The 15,859-nt window shown below is 38.4% G+C and overlaps 2 protein-coding genes and 1 long non-coding RNA gene across 3 annotated transcripts; 2 read left to right on the forward strand and 1 right to left on the reverse strand.

Moving 5' to 3' along the window:
* The first annotated feature begins 4,599 nt into the window (after nucleotides 1-4,599).
* Nucleotides 4,600-6,585, forward strand: LOC119083047 (splicing factor ESS-2 homolog). Its single transcript, XM_037192671.1, has 4 exons — nucleotides 4,600-4,822; nucleotides 4,897-5,059; nucleotides 5,126-5,812; nucleotides 5,883-6,585. Exons 1-4 carry the CDS (start codon nucleotides 4,676-4,678, stop codon nucleotides 6,368-6,370), a joined length of 1,485 nt encoding a protein of 494 aa, XP_037048566.1. The 5' UTR covers nucleotides 4,600-4,675; the 3' UTR covers nucleotides 6,371-6,585.
* LOC119083049 lies at nucleotides 6,426-15,302 on the reverse strand. The gene is made up of 4 exons (XM_037192673.1): nucleotides 15,086-15,302; nucleotides 9,388-9,519; nucleotides 9,028-9,294; nucleotides 6,426-6,767 (listed from the first exon to the last, which is right to left on the reverse strand). Exons 1-4 carry the CDS (start codon nucleotides 15,153-15,155, stop codon nucleotides 6,565-6,567), a joined length of 672 nt encoding a protein of 223 aa, XP_037048568.1. The 5' UTR covers nucleotides 15,156-15,302; the 3' UTR covers nucleotides 6,426-6,564.
* On the forward strand, nucleotides 10,301-11,166 carry LOC119083050. The gene is made up of 2 exons (XR_005088789.1): nucleotides 10,301-10,895; nucleotides 10,928-11,166. It is a non-coding gene; the product is annotated as an uncharacterized LOC119083050 (long non-coding RNA).
* Nucleotides 15,303-15,859: the final 557 nt, after the last annotated feature.

The following is a 15,859-nucleotide window of genomic DNA, read 5'->3' on the forward strand; positions in this document are numbered from 1 at the left end:
CTTTTTTTTTTACAATAATCACTGGGTGACATGCAACCGGCCTTTTCCATGTTTTACACCAGGTATTACGCTCAGCCCGATACACAAAAAAATATTTCGTTTTTGTTAAGGCCATTAGAGAACTTTAGCAAATCACGCAAATCACACAATAACGACAAAACCAATAATTCTCAACAATAACGAAAACGATATTGAGACGGAAAAATTTTATCATTGTGAATGAGGTGAGGTGGGTAAATATGTTCACAAATCATGGTGTGTCATGTGGTGGTACAATTCAAACTTTCTTGTGAAAGTAGACACTTTTATCAAAAATTTAATTTCGAAGAAAAAAAAATTCGGTTTTCTATATAAACTTTTCAATGGCTAATTTGATTTAGAAAATTTTTACGAGTACTTGGTGATAGGTTGGCGGGAGATTCAGTTGCGTTTCAGGCACATATATTTTTGAGATGCAGATTTTATTCTAATACCGACGCATATTGTATCACGGATGCCGGTATCCCAATTGAGATATTCCAAAGCACTGTCAAGCACCGAAGCTGACTTTGACATCACTCAGTTAGAAGGCCAAACCCACCAGTTGACTATTTTTTTACATTTTTTGATAGCCATTGTATGAAAAAGAATAGCCAACTTTGATCGGTTCAGACCTCTATTTGAGTGACGTCAAAGTCAGCTTCGGTGCTTGACAGTGCGTTGGATATTCCCGTGAAGTATCGCCAAAGTCAAATCGCCACAAAAAAAATGTTGGCGTTTTTACACATTTTGTCGTATCTTCACACATTGGCGATTTTTCTTGGCGGTTCTTCACTCTTTGGCAATTTTTTTTGACAATTAGTCAGTTTTTGAGAATTTATTAAATCGAAAAAAAAAAATCGTCAAAGTATGAAGAAACGCCAAGAAAATTCGCCAAAGTGTGAAGAAACGACAAGAAGAAAAAAATCAAATAATTGGCGTTTCTTCACACTTTGGCGATTTTTCTTGGCGGTTCTTCACACTTTGACGATTTTTTTTTGGCGACTACGAAAATTCTTAAAAACTGACAAATCGCCCAAAAAATTCGCCAAAGTGTGAAGAAAGATCACGACTCGCAACGACGATCTCGTTCAATATCACAATCCACATCTCGCTCAAACCAACGTTTAATGTCTTATTTCGGATCACAATCCAGCCGATCGTCTGACCGACACGACATCAGTTCATGATCTTTTTGGTCCAACGTTCGTCTGTCCTTCTTGCAATATGTCCCGCCCAGCTCCATTTCAGAGATGCTATTCTTTCCATGACATCAACGACCCTGGTTTGTTGTCGAATCCATTGATTCGTCATTCTGTCTCTGAGTGTTATTCCGAGCATACTCCGTTCCATGGCTCTTTGTGTCACTCTCAATTTATCTTCGGATGCTTTCGTTAAAGTGAACGTTTCCGCTCCATAAGTGAGCACTGGAAGGACACAAGTGTCGAAAACTTTGCGTTTCAGACTATTATTCATTTTGCTTTTGAAAATTAGTCTGAGTCTTCCGAACGCTGCCCATGCAAGACCAATCCTACGTCTTATTTCTGCAGTCTGGTTGTCCAGACCTAACTTCAGGTTATGTCCTAGATATACATAGTTGTCGACTCGTTCAATGACTGTGTCACCAATTTTGATTTCTCTATCGTCCCCGATGTTGGTCATGACTTTTGTTTTCGATAAGTTCATCTTGAGGCCAACTTTGCTTGCCTCTTCACTTAACTGTTGTAGCATAAGCTGAGCCTGACCTAGATTCGCTGCTATCGGTACAATGTCATCAGCGAAGCGGAGATTGCTCAGGTACTCTCCATTTATCTTTATTCCCATTTTACTCCAGTTTAACTTCCTAAAAACACTCTGCAGAATCGCCGTGAATAATTTCGGTGAAATGGTGTCACCCTGCCTTACACCTCGGCCAATTCTGAATTTCTCCGTGCTCTTATGAAGTTTTATACATGAAGTAGCATTGTTGTACACATATCGAATTGTGTTGGAGTACCTTGAGTCTACTCCACATTCGTCCAATGCGTCCAATATCGACCATGTTTCCACTGAATCGAAAGCTTTTTCGAAGTCTATGAATAGCAAGACTATGTCGATGTTGTATTCACGACACTTCTCAATAAGCGTTCTCATCACCTGCAAATGGTCGTTTGTGCTGATACCAGATCTGAAAGCAGCTTGTTCAACAGGTTGGTAGAAATCGAACTTGTTAGTGTTCCTCTTCGTAATGATTTTCATAAACAACTTGTAGAGTGTTGACAATAGGCTTATGGGCCGGTAATTTTCCAGCTTTGTTATGACTCCTTTTTTATGCAGCAATGTGATTACCGCATTTTCCCAGGCTTCTGGTACTTCTTCCCATTGGAGACATTGATTAAACAAAGCCGTGATTGCCTTTAATAAGGAGTCTCCACCCAGTTTAATGGCTTCCACTGGAACACCATCTTCTTCGGGAGACTTTTTGTTTTTCATCTCGGCTACTGCGGCCTTGACTTCATCAACAGTTATGTCGGGCATATCCTCCGATCCAACGTTTCTTATTATTGGTCTATCTTCGGTTTCTCCAGTTGGACTCTGTCTTGCTGAACAAAACAAATTCTCATAAAATTCTGTTGCAATGTTTAATATCGCATTTCCGTTTGGATCGTTCCTGTTTTGTCTCGTAATTTGAAGATTTCTTTTTTGGCGTTTGTCATTTTTCTCCGTAGGACTTTCATATTGCAATTAGCTTCAATTATGTTTTGAGCCAATTGGACATTATATTTTCTTTCATCTGATCTCCTTGCTTTGTTGATACTTTTAGACAAGTTACGCGGTATTCCACCGAATCTCGTCCTCCGTTTTTTACCAACTCTGCTCTGCTTGCGATCAGGTCTAATGTTTCTCTGCTGAGTTTTGATTCTTTCCCTTGGACGGATTTGCATTTGGATTTCATGAAACCCATTATTGTATCGACGATTTTGGTATTCAATTCGTCCAATGTTTCACATTGATTGTTGACGTTATCTAATTCGGCAGTCATTTTCGTAGCAAATTCTTCATTTTGTGTGTAAAGCCGTTGTACGTCAATCCTTTCACTTTTTTGAACTAGTTGTGATCTTTGAAATCTGGTATTTAACGTGATTCTTGCACGAACCATTCGATGATCACTACCTGTTGAAAAACTGTTTAGGACCGTAACGTTCTTAACGGTTGACTTACAGCCAGTTATGATGTAATCGATCTCATTTTTCGTTACACCATCTGCACTAGCCCAAGTCTATTTCCGTTGAGGCTTTCCTGCAAAAAATGAATTCGGAAAATACGGCGCGGCAGCTAGAAAGTTCGTTCAAAAGACAAAGTTATAGAGTTTTAGATTCTAGTCGATACGTGTTTCATGTTTTCCCTAAGAAGTCGCTTATTTGGGAGCTATGAGCGTTTTAGGTGTGTCAATTTTTTTAATTTCGTCTTATTTTCGATTTTCGTAAAATTTTCGATTTTCATCAACTTTTAGATTTTCGTCAAATTTTCGATTTTCGTCAAATTATTGAATTTCGTCAAATTTTAGATTTTTGTCAAATTATTGAATTTCATCAAATTTTCGATTTTCGTCAAAGTTTCGAATTTCGTCCAACTTTTGATTTTCGCTTTTCATCAAATGAAAGCTGGAAGGTTCAGATCAAAGAGGAAGTTGTACAGTTTTGTAAGAAGAATATTTTCGTTCAAACTGTACATATGATTGTCTATTATCTGCGACCAAATTCTAAAAAATCACACTTACAAAAGAGCTGATATCGCCCAAAACCACTTACAGTGGACGTGTGACGCAAGTCCTGTTATCCACTTACAAAAGAACTGATATCGGTGTAGGTGACGCTTACAGATTCTACACGCAAAAAGATATGCGTCACAAATGGCAGCTGATGAGAACAGCACGTGAAAGTTGAATCAACAAAAATTTTACCCGAAAAATTTTAAGAAGAAAATTATTTAAAAAAAAAAAATTCGTCACGAAGTGGCAGATGTTGAGGAAGGAAAATTTTTATAATTGTGAAATATATTTCTTTAAAGAATGGAATTCAAACAGAAGAAAGCCGAATCATCTGCCACTTTTTACCGCAAATTATTTTTGTTACAGTGAACGACATCTCAAATGTCTCACTGTCATTTTTTTCAGAGAATGTCATTGTGAATTTGCAATGAAACAATAAAATTCTCAGAAAAATTTGACAGTGAGACATTTGAGATGTCGTTCACTGTATAAATTTCGTCCTAAAATTTTTGTTGATAAAACTTTCGCTTACTTTCCTCATCAGCTGCCATTTGTGACGCAGACCTATAGGTTCGTTCCAAGTAAAAACGAATTTTGACTGGCCGAACAAAAACGATTTCAACCACAGAAATCGGTTTCCATATAAATGTTGATTAGGATATGTCTCTTTGGATGAATTTCGACAGTTCGTTACCTTGGAACCGACCTATTGGTGAATTTGACTGTGTCAACGAAGCTGCAATTTCAATTTTGAATTTTCAACGACCTTTACTGTTTCAATCGGCCGCTCAATGTTCGCCTATTTCGCAACATTTTGAAAATGTCATTCATGTGTCATTCTGCGCAATCAAAATAAAAACAACAGAAACGTCACATTCTTAAACATATTTATAATACCCAAAAGAAATGGGTGAACCTTTGGATAAGCCAGGTCTGCGGGCCTTAGAAGCGATGAAAAATTTAAACAAAACCGTGTCAATCTTTAAAATACCGAAAATACCACAGAAAAAGAGCAGCAAAATGAAAATATTGACCGAGGAACGATATATTGAGGTTAGTTACACTGAAACAAGAGCAATACTCAGCACAGTGGTAAACGTTTCCTAATCTGCGAACATTCTATGCAGGAACTTGGCAAAATTATTCAAAAGGACTTCTTCCCCGACTTGGAAAAGCTTAAGGCACAAAATCAGTATCTGGATGCGGTCGAGAAAAACGATGTGATCAAATTGCGCGAACTGTACGCTAAATACAGTGGACCGAAACCGTCGCACCGAAGCAGCAACGGATGTAAGTTCTTCTCAAAATGCAAATTTCCGGCCTGTCCAATTTCACTTTTTCATTCCGACGATTCAGATGACAGTCCAGCAACATTCGAAACACCAATGTCCAAACCAGATGCTACACCCGGATCGGAAATGTACACACCACAAACTAAGCGAAGCAATCAATCGCCGGCAGAGAGTTCAGTCACCAAAACAGTTCCATCGGAAAACCACTCGCTCGATTCGTTTCTTTGCACCTACACCAGCGAAGACAATCACAGCTTTCAGGAGATTATCGAACTGTCGGATCGAAAATTGCGACAAAAGTTTGCTGTTCTGTACGACGCCGAAACGGAGACAGCGAAACAAATGACAATGGCAATGGTATTACCGTCGATCGAAAAACAATTCAAGGCCGTCGAAGGTTCGAAACCGCTGGACATGTGGACTTATAAGAATAGGAACTATGTGATGTACGTGCCGGATGGCGTCGAATTGACGAAAGAAGAAAAACTGGAAATGGCTAAGCGTAAACAAGAAGTGGTTTACAGCAATACCCGACTCCAGCACAATCCGTTCGATGACAAGCAAAGTAAGGAAACGATCACCGAGTTGGCCAGATGTCAGGCGAAAATATTGAGCGGAAAAATTGGCGTCGATGGCAACAAATTGGAAAGTAGAGACGAACCAAACGTGCGAGGCTTTAGTTTTGTGAAAACGCCATCTCCATGTCCCGGTGTAACTGACAGTCCGTTGATGACATGGGGTGAAATTGAAGGTGAGTCTTAACGTGCCTACTGAAAACCGACCAATAAACACAAGAAAATTTCCGTTAATTTTCCGAACAGGAACACCATTTCGCTTGGACGGTAGTGACACACCGGTTCGTCCGGCCTCGGGTCCATCATTTCGAATCAACGAAACGTCTCGTCGCGAAAACATTGCATTGGAACTGGCAGAAAAGGCTGGCGAAAGGATGCGTGGCCAGAAAGCCAAGGCCATGGAGGCCGCCCGACGAAACATTGCATCGCCACACATTCGATCGTCGATTCAACGACTGGCTTCAATGTCACCGGCAGCCAAGCGATTAGCGTCGGCCAGATTGGGCATACACGATTCAATAATCACGCCCAGTCCGCGCCGATCGACACCCACACCGAAAAGTCTGCGCAAGGCTACGACGCCATCGCCTCTACTCATACGGCGGAAGGTGCCAACAGCAACGGTTAATGTAAACGCATACGAGGCAAACTCCGACGAACAGTCGAAGTCACTGTTGACCGATGATTTGCTCAAGATACCGGCAGTGCGAAAAAAAGCATCCGATTTCTTTTGAAGTTTTTTTTTTAAATTTTATTTCTGTACGAAAATCGAAGTGTAAAAAGTGTCCAACGTGAAAAGCTTTGCTTTTCGATTGTAGATTTTTGTTTTGTTTTGTTTTTACCGATCGATCGATTGAAACTGCTGAGAAACTTCCTACTACAATCCTAAATGAATAATACGAAATGAACAAAACGGAAAACTTAGAATTTAAATGAACTTTGCCAATGCGAAAATAAATGCTGTCGATAACGTGACCATAGACACTGTGTTTGTGACTGCTGAGCCAGGTGCTATTGGTACCGAATCGCCAATCAAGTTGTTGCATCCGGTGATCTCACAAATGTGACAATGTTCCGGATTATCGCAATTTGTTCCACGGTTGCTCATACATCCACGGGTGATGGTAGTATCTGTAACGGTATAGCCGAAAATTATTGTCTTGAAATAGAGTTTTCGGAAAGAGTGTCTAATTGAACTAGCTACCGTCGTATGGTGACCGGACATTGGAACATTTCAACAGTGTGATTATCGTCCTGGACGATAAGATCGCCCAGAAGACGAAAATATGCAGCTCTGGGCATTTATTGTTCAGAGATGATACTATCGATAGAAAAAGCGATAAATATCGTCCAGAACACGATGATTATCGCCCAGAGGGATTCTTTTGAAAAACAGCCGACAGGAATCGGACGCACCTTCCAGTGGAATTTTTTAAAGGTATTAAAGGTTAGCACAGAAAGGTATTCGACCCCAGACCTTAATGGGTTTAAAATTCATCCACTCTAAAATATAAGCAGTTGAAGTTTTCAACCGAAAACTTACACTTTTCTTACAGAAATTCCTCCAGGTTCACGAGCCGTACAAGGTCGTGTGGGATGTCTTTAGAAAGGTAATTTTATGTTGTTTCAGAGCAAACCGAAGTTACGATGAAATATGAGAAGTTGAAATGTTTAGGAGATGATATTTCATCGAAGATGCTTCCGAGTCCCCATAAGGACCAATTTGCACCGAAAGTACATAAAATTTCCTTTCTAATGACACCCCACACGACCCTGTACGACTCATGTAATTGGAGAAATTTCTGTAAGAAAAGTGCACGTTTCCGGTTTATGATCACCTCACACTAGCCGCACCATCTTCGAGGAATTTTTTTGAAAGTGGTTTCGGTTTCTAGGGTCGAATGCCTGTCTGGGCCACATACAAAAAAAATCCTCTGGAAGATGCGACCGATTTCGGTCTGTTGTTTTTCAAAAGAATCCCTACCAGAAAAAGAAATTATCATCCTCTGACCTATATGACCCATAAATTATCACCCTGAAAAGTACTACCAATCATCCCATTCAACACTATTTAGTGAACGATATTATCATTCTGAGTGATTTTTCATTTTCATTTTACCTGAGCAATCTCCGCTTCGCTGATGACATTGTACCGATAGCAGCGAATCTAGGTCAGGCTCAGCTTATGCTACAACAGTTAAGTGAAGAGGCAAGCAAAGTTGGCCTCAAACTTATCGAAAACAAAAGTCATGACCAACATCGGGGACGATAGAGAAATCAAAATTGGTGACACTGTCATTGAACGAGTCGACAGCTACGTATATCTAGGACATAAACTGAAGTTAGGTCTGGAGAAATAAGACGTAGGATTGGTCTTGTATGGGCAGCGTTCGGAAAACTCAGACTAATTTTCAAAAGCAAAATGAATAATAGTCTGAAACGCAAAGTTTTCGACACTTGTGTCCTTCCAGTGCTCACTTATGGAGCGGAAACGTTAACTTTAACGAAGCATCCGAAGATAAATTGAGAGTGACACAAAGAGCCATGGAACGGAGTATGCTTGGAATAACACTCAGAGACAGAATGACGAATCAATGGATTCGACAACAAACCAGGGTGGTTGGTGTCATGGAAAGAATAGCATCTCTGAAATGGAGCTGGGCGGGACATATTTCAAGAAGGACAGACGAACGTTGGACCAAAAAGATCATGAACTGGCGACCATATAAAAGACGAGCTATAGGTAGACCACCAGAGAGATGGACAAACGGAATTAAGAATATTGCAGGTACAAACTGGCAGCAAATGGCAATGGATCGTACGAAATGGAAAGAAGTTGGAGAGACCTACATCCAGCAGTGGATAGAAACAGGTTGAAAAAGAAGAAGAGAAGAAGAAGAAAAAAGCACTCCGTGTGAGAGATAAAATTGAATTTTTTCAATTTTTCCTTTGTTTCCTTGACAGTTTGCACTCTCATGGCTTTCTCACGGAGTAATTTTTGTAAGTGGACACCATACTTAAACAGTTTTGATTGAAAGTGAGGATCCGCTGAAAAACAACTGAAGCAAAATCATGCTGAAATGTCACTGCCTTTGACTGTATCACTGCTTTGTTCATAATTTTTGTTAAAAGTCTACCTGTATGAGAGTCTGAGCGATAATATTTTCCACATATTTTCATCTTCTGGGCGGTATTATCGTCCGGAACTATAGTCACAATATAGAAATGTCACGTGTTCCATCCTTACTACACGAAATTGATATATGAGGAGAGATATGCATGTACCGAAATTTTTTTATTTGAAAAATGTCTTTTAGTGAAGGTGCACAACTCTCCTCATATATCGTTCGCAGAGCCTGTACCGCATCATCCCAATTTCCATTCAACTTACTAGTACGCAAAATGTAACAACGATCGTTGGCATCAAACATTTCACACGGTGTTGCCACTCCCAATGGAATTCCGCCACAGGTTCCGTTTACGGCGCCATGGCACTGATGGCAATGATGTCTATGCGCCGGGAAAATCAAGTTGTTGCATCCATGTGTGGCGACATTCGATTCTCCCACGCAGATGGAACACAGTTCGCTATCATTCTGACAGGCGGCCAGTACATCAGCGTCCAGATCAGACGTACATCCACGTAATGTGAATCCGTCTGCATGTCGTTGTCATAAATTAATCAAAAACGAAAACAAATAAACGAAAAATTAAATTTGATTTGAAGAGAATTTTTTGGTGATTTATTCACCCAAAATTCGGGTATAACATCCAGACAGTACCGGAACGGTCTCACATGCCGATCGATGGTTCCCATCGGGGTCAGTAGCGCAAGTAATATTCGTACGAGAGCTGCACAAGATGCAACTATCTAACACTGGAACTGGAACAATGAAAAAAAAAATTAATTGGGAAATCTTTCTTTGGCAGCAAATTTATTCTTTTTTTGCAGCAAAATTATTGCTATTGTGACCAAATTTAATCCTTCGTCTGCAAATTTATTTTTTTGAAGCAGCAAATTTAATCTAATTTTGTCAGCACATTCATTCTTTTGCAATCTGCAAAATTAAATATTTTTTTAGCTATTTTTTAGCAGCAAATCTATTTATTTTTATCAGCAAAATTAATATTTTTGTCAACAAATTTATTTATTCGTCATCGGCAAAATTAATTGTTTATTTTAGCAATTTTTTAGCAGCAAATCTATTGATTCCCAACAGCAAATTAATTTATTAAAATTCGCAAATTTCATATTTTTCTGCATGCAAATTGTCAAGAGAAAAATTAATTATCTTCAATTTTCAATTGGAACAATTATATTACTTTCATATCATTTCAGCTCAATTCCTAACTTTCTTATCGCTGTTAAGGCGTTTTGTTGGTTCCTAGGGAATTCATATTTTTACGAATGTTTGGGACGAAATGCATAATTCGGCTGGGAATGAATTTTTATTGAGAATTGACAGTTGGAAGAAGAATTTTGTTTGAATTGAGGTTTATGCACTGAATGTAAAAGAAATGAATTTATCAGTCGGACGTGCAAAAAAGGAAATTAAAGAAATTCAAAAGTCTACGAGTTATAATTTCATCTGAACAACGAAATATAATATAAAGGAGTTGAGTTCATCGCTACAGAATTCATCTTTTTACGCAATGAATACCGATTTTTATTGAGCCTAAAAAGCGTTTTAACACGCCGAGCGATCCGGCCCATTGCTCCGGAGCGAAGCGGAGGGCCGCAATGCGAGCCGGGCGCCGGAACGAAGTCGGTAACTTAGGAGTTAATTTTTTTTCTCTCGCATCGTCTAATAATTAGTCTGTGTGAACGATTTCGACGACATTTTGGACGGTTTAGAAATTGTTTATACGGTTTCCAAATTTGGAAAGTATTATTTATGAGACTTTTCCTTTTACTAAAGGTCTGTGAGTTACTGACTTACGGGAATCCACTAGAGATTGTTCCTTTTATGAAATGTCTGTAAGCGATTGACTTATGGACTACACTAAAGATTGTTACTTTTACGAAACTTGAAACTTGTTTTTTCTTTTATCGTTGTTACGAAATTGTTTTGAATATTTTCTAAGGATGCCAATAAATTCGCTTTCTTTCCATAAATGTCCAATAGAGTAATAAATGTTCAACAGAAAATCCGTATTCTTCCAATTAAAATGCTAGAAATAGGCCATGAGATGGAAAAGGATGTGAACAACTCATTCTGTTAAACATTTCCAGGCGCAAAAATGAGATGGAGTTCGGACGTCCAGGTTGCAAATGATGGCATTAGTCCCAGAGAACCAAGCGATTCAGCTGACAAAAAGCAATAGCTTTGCTGATCGAGGTATTAATTTTGCTGTTCGAAGGCAGTAAAATTGCATATCACAAAACAATAAATTTGCTGCTAAGGATTTGCTGCAAAAGTATTATTTTTGCTGCTTAAAGTCAGTAATATTGCTGCTCAGAAAGCAATAAATATGCTGTTCGAGTACTAATAAATTTGCTGAAAATAAAATTAATTTTGCTGAAACAAAACACTAAATTTGCTTACAAAAAACATTTAATCTGCTGATAAAAAGAATAAATTTGCTGATGAAATAAATAATTTTGCTGCTAAAAGTATAAATTTGCTGACAAAAAAATAGATGCCAAAATTATTTTAGCAGATCGGGACAACCGGACACAAAATCACTAACTCAGTGATGAGTTCATATATGAGTGTGACTTCGCTGGTAATGTTTTCTTTGGCTGGTATACAATGGACGTATTTCACTTAAATTTACCAAGAACTCAATTACGTCGGTTTTTCTTGTTAAAATTGAGTCATCAGATGCTAATACTAGAGACTCGTTTAATCGATTTGTAAAAACTTACAGCGTTGAATTCGGGCTTAGTCAACGCACCAGTATTTGTGTATCTGGATTTCAGATACCACAATCGGACAGTGTATATCATTCATTCGACTTCTATACAAGTTCATACAACTAAACACGCGTTTCATGCCATTGTCAAGTGTAGTGCAAATGCTAGTGCGTTGGTTTAGTTCGTTATCAGTTCAGATTTTGTGATGCTGGCTGATAAAACTGAAATCTACTTAGTAAAACACCTACTAAAGAGACTCGTCGGGCTATTATTGTGTTATCGTTTCTAATTGAAAAGATTTTTTATTTTCTACCTCGAGTGAATCTTGCTCTGCTTTAACTCTTCGTCGTTAGAGGGGGTATGCTAACCTTCCGTAAACTGCATTGAAAATTGGTACTTTTGAGCAGCAGAATTACGGTCGGAATTACACTGCATTTCGTACGGATTTTTCGTAGTTACATCTATTTGATCCCTTTCGGAGCAGAACATTATAATAAGCAAAAAGTTGTTCTACGGTCTACCTCCTAAATGAACCGATTTCTTTATAAGTCGGTCTAAACTTTGAAACGTACAGCCACCCAAAGTTCTGAAAGAACCTTGCAGCCACCCACCAAAAAGTTCTGAAATGAAATATGTCAATGAATCTAATCAAACTAGACATGACCCGAAAGTACTTGAGCTCAGCTTTCCAACGAGCCCACTATCACCGGGAACGATCATTTATAACGGCCTAAAATTTCGGATAAAAAACACTATTTTTCCAACTTCGGAGATCTTCCACCAGCAACCAGGTGTGGCTCGAGACTGTGTGAGGCCTGTTTTGAGGTCTACTGGCAAAGACCTTTCAAACCATGTATATATCCATCCCAGACGAAATGGGTCCGATTTTGATAGGTGGATTTTCAAAAGAATCCATCTAAACTTTTTTTTCCCTGATTGGTACGTTCAATACCTATATAATAAAGCAACAGTAGTCGAAATCCGTTCCAATTTGGCCGACCTACAAGCAAAAACTGCTTCGAGCCCTATACCCGGTTCACATCATGGGCTCATGAGTCGGTCATCCAATTTCCATGCACTTTTTTTTTGGCGATTGTTAATACCTTTCATTTTACGCATCATTAAATAATAATATTTGACAACTACTTGTCTACGTTTTAAAGTGAGCTAAAAATTTTAAATTTGTGCCACTTTAGAGGCTCTCATTAAATTTATACTTATGGCGGTTCAAACAATGTTGTTTATCTGTGGCAGATCATATTATAGAGGCTAAATTTCCGCCAAAAAAATATGTTCTAGTGCTTGGTTGAGTGCTATGCTCGAATCCATCATTTCGTACATTACAACATAACCACACTTTTTTGACAGCCGGTGTCATTGGTTTCAATTTTTTTTAAATTTTGTCAAACTTACTCTCAGAGAAATGTTAAGTTGTTTAAATTCTCTCTCATATGTACCAGCTGTCATTCACATGTTCCTTCTATCTCGCCACATGCGTACCAACTTAACATTTCTTTGCTTATTCTAACCGGTGAGGCGACCAAAGTATATAAACACTGAAGGTAATGCAAATCCACAGTTACACACGGATCCAAACTTTCTGGTGAATTTTAGCTCCGTCATGTTACACACGTATTGAATTCGTTTGCGTCAAGTTGCATCTAGTGGTGAATTTGCGACGTTATGTTGCACACACATAAAATTCGTTTGCGTCAAGTTGTATTTAGTGGTGAATTGGAAGTATTTAGGGCCGTCATGTTGCACAAGTCTAAGTTAGACAATATACGAAAATGAATTCACCTGAAAGTTTGGATCCGTAATTTCTCTGATCCGTTGAGGGTCTGCATTACCTTCAGTGTTTATATACTTTGGAGGCGACCCCATATGTGATCATATCTTCGATTTTACACTGTTTTGAGATATTAGGGGTGAGCCATCATGTTTCATAAAGTTTGTGAGTATGGCGATTTCGTAGACTTTTGACGTAAAATATATGATAGAAAAGATCACAAAATTGTCATACTTACGAACTTTACGAACCACAATGGTTTACCCATATTCCCTTGATATAAAATGTGGCCACAGATATAGTTCTTGCTAAACTGAGCATCTTACACATACTTATGTTCACAAAGACCGGAAACGGCCTCAGGCATACTTTAGGCGGCTGACAAAATTAATTTTATAAATCGGTGAATCTTAGAGGCATAAAATAATGTACTGCGTAACAGCACTACTTCTAGCATGAACATAGAACATATTTGGAGGCTGATGAAATCACAGAAGACACTGCGTTTCTTTTGTACAGATCGATGACTTCTTTTCGTTATATGAGTAAAACTAAAACATACAATACAAACAATCCTAAGTTGTAACTCTTCTCACTAAACCCTCCAAATTTGACACGTGTCAATTCAGTGTATGAACACTGAAGCAGTGCTGTGTCGAATTCTTCTTGCGCTATTTATCTACGACTGACACGACGTATAGTTTTTGGGAAGCTCTTACGGCAGTAACTGTAGCTACACATAGCGACGCAAAGGAGATCCAATCCAAATTTTTCTTTTCTTATTTTGTAACAATGAGTGGCAGAAGGAGCCATGGAACAGAGTATGCTTGGAATTACACTCAGAGGTAGAATGACAAATCAATGGATCCGACAGCAAAAGTCGTTGATGTCATGGACAAAATACCATCTTTCAAGTGGAGCCGGGCGGGACATATTGTAAGAAGGTCGGACGAACGTTGGACCAAAAAGATCATGAACTGGAGACCACCTAAAACACGACCTAGAGGTAGACTACTAGATGGAATAATGGAATAGAGAGAATTGCAGGCATGAATTGTCAACGAGTGGTAACGGATTGTTCGGAATGGAAGGGAATTGGGGAGGTCTATGTCGAACAGTGGATAAAAAAAAACAGGCTGAAAACGAAGAAGAAGAAATTATGTCAAGTTTGACAGTTAACAAAAGAAAAATTTGGCTTAGGTCTCTTTCGTGTAGTGGCTATGTGTAGCTAGAGTAAGTATTCATTTTGCACTGTAGATATCGTTCGTTTTGCACCTCTAATATATAATGATCAACGCACTTCAAGCAACAGTGCTTCTAATGACAGGTAGCTGCCAAGTATTATTTTGAATGAAAATTTGTTCCAATTTTTGTTACAGTGCAAAAAATTGTTCAATACACTGTCGAGTTTCAGTACTCTTTTTAGAGTACCACTCATGCTTGAAGTGCATTGTCTCTATGGTACGACCTGAATTATAATTTGAAGTAAAATGGGGACTCAAAATGATATAAAAGGCACACGCGTAATGCTCGCCTCAAGTAAAAATAAAACGTTCGACGTGTCTATTTTACTCATAAGGCCGCGCTAAAATGATCAGTGACTAATTTCCAAGAGGTGCGGCGACTGAACAATAAGTTTACAAGTGGTGTGAAAAATACATATGTAAATTACACAGAACGGGCACAACTGCTGTCAATGATGGAAAAATGGAATTATTCACACAAGCTCATGACTTCACAAGGTTTTACATAATTTTTGGGTGCGGTTAATGTTAACATTTAAATTTAAAAAAAAATCTTTACGGCTTCCTTGTGCAGCGCATCCAGCGACGATTGATAATGCTACGATCCAACTAAATGCCATGGTATTCATTATTTCAGTTTCGATTTTAATTTCACTCTTGCAACTTTTCGGTCTACTTTTTGAAATTGTTTATGAGATTTTCGACGGACAAAACACCTCTCCGACTTCGTTAAATTTATTAGTTACACTGAAAAAAAAATGGTGACTTCCTCCACAGTCCCCGATAACAAAAAAATTCGATTCGTGTTTCATCATAATATCTAAAATAAACTTCAATTGCGTTATCTTATCTTATCAATTCTGACAAATACTTTATGGACACAAAACGACTAAATTTTAGCATACAAGCGAATTATTACACATACAAATTTGGTATTTACTCAACTTATCTAAGAGGGTATGTCCAAAAAGTAAAATTTATTTTTAGTTTTAGAAAAAAACTCGAACAAACAGCAAACCCGAAATCTCGATTTTACTGTTTTATATAAGTAGCCGCAACGCAATCATCAAAGCACCTAGCAGAGGGTAATAGAAACGAGCCGTCAGAACAGTCGGAGCGTTTGCTGCGACTAAGCCCCGTACGAACCCGAGCCCGTATAATGTACGGCGTACATCTATTGCGCCCGTAAACGTAGTAAGAGTGAAATTGTTATGAAATGTGTACAACTTAGAAATTGCGTACGTTCCTTTCCAATGTACAAAAAATTTCAAATTGACCTAAAATGTTCATTTACTGAAATAGACATAGGGCCTAGTAGCGGCCTCAGTTCAAG

The sequence above is a fragment of the Bradysia coprophila genome, unplaced genomic scaffold (genome assembly GCF_014529535.1).
Source record: "Bradysia coprophila strain Holo2 unplaced genomic scaffold, BU_Bcop_v1 contig_538, whole genome shotgun sequence".
NCBI classification, from domain to species: domain Eukaryota; kingdom Metazoa; phylum Arthropoda; class Insecta; order Diptera; family Sciaridae; genus Bradysia; species Bradysia coprophila.

Coding starts and splice junctions, on each gene's coding strand:
- LOC119083047 (XM_037192671.1), top strand. CDS start 4,676: ATGGGTGAACCTTTGGATAAGCCAGGTCTGCGGGCCTTAGAAGCGATG. Junction 4,823..4,896: donor CCGAGGAACGATATATTGAG/GTTAGTTACACT, acceptor CATTCTATGCAG/GAACTTGGCAAAATTATTCA. Junction 5,060..5,125: donor GCACCGAAGCAGCAACGGAT/GTAAGTTCTTCT, acceptor CCGACGATTCAG/ATGACAGTCCAGCAACATTC.
- LOC119083049 (XM_037192673.1), bottom strand. CDS start 15,155: ATGAATACCATGGCATTTAGTTGGATCGTAGCATTATCAATCGTCGCT. Junction 9,520..15,085: donor ATGCGCTGCACAAGGAAGCC/GTAAAGATTTTT, acceptor TCATTGTTCCAG/TTCCAGTGTTAGATAGTTGC. Junction 9,295..9,387: donor ATGTTATACCCGAATTTTGG/GTGAATAAATCA, acceptor AACGACATGCAG/ACGGATTCACATTACGTGGA.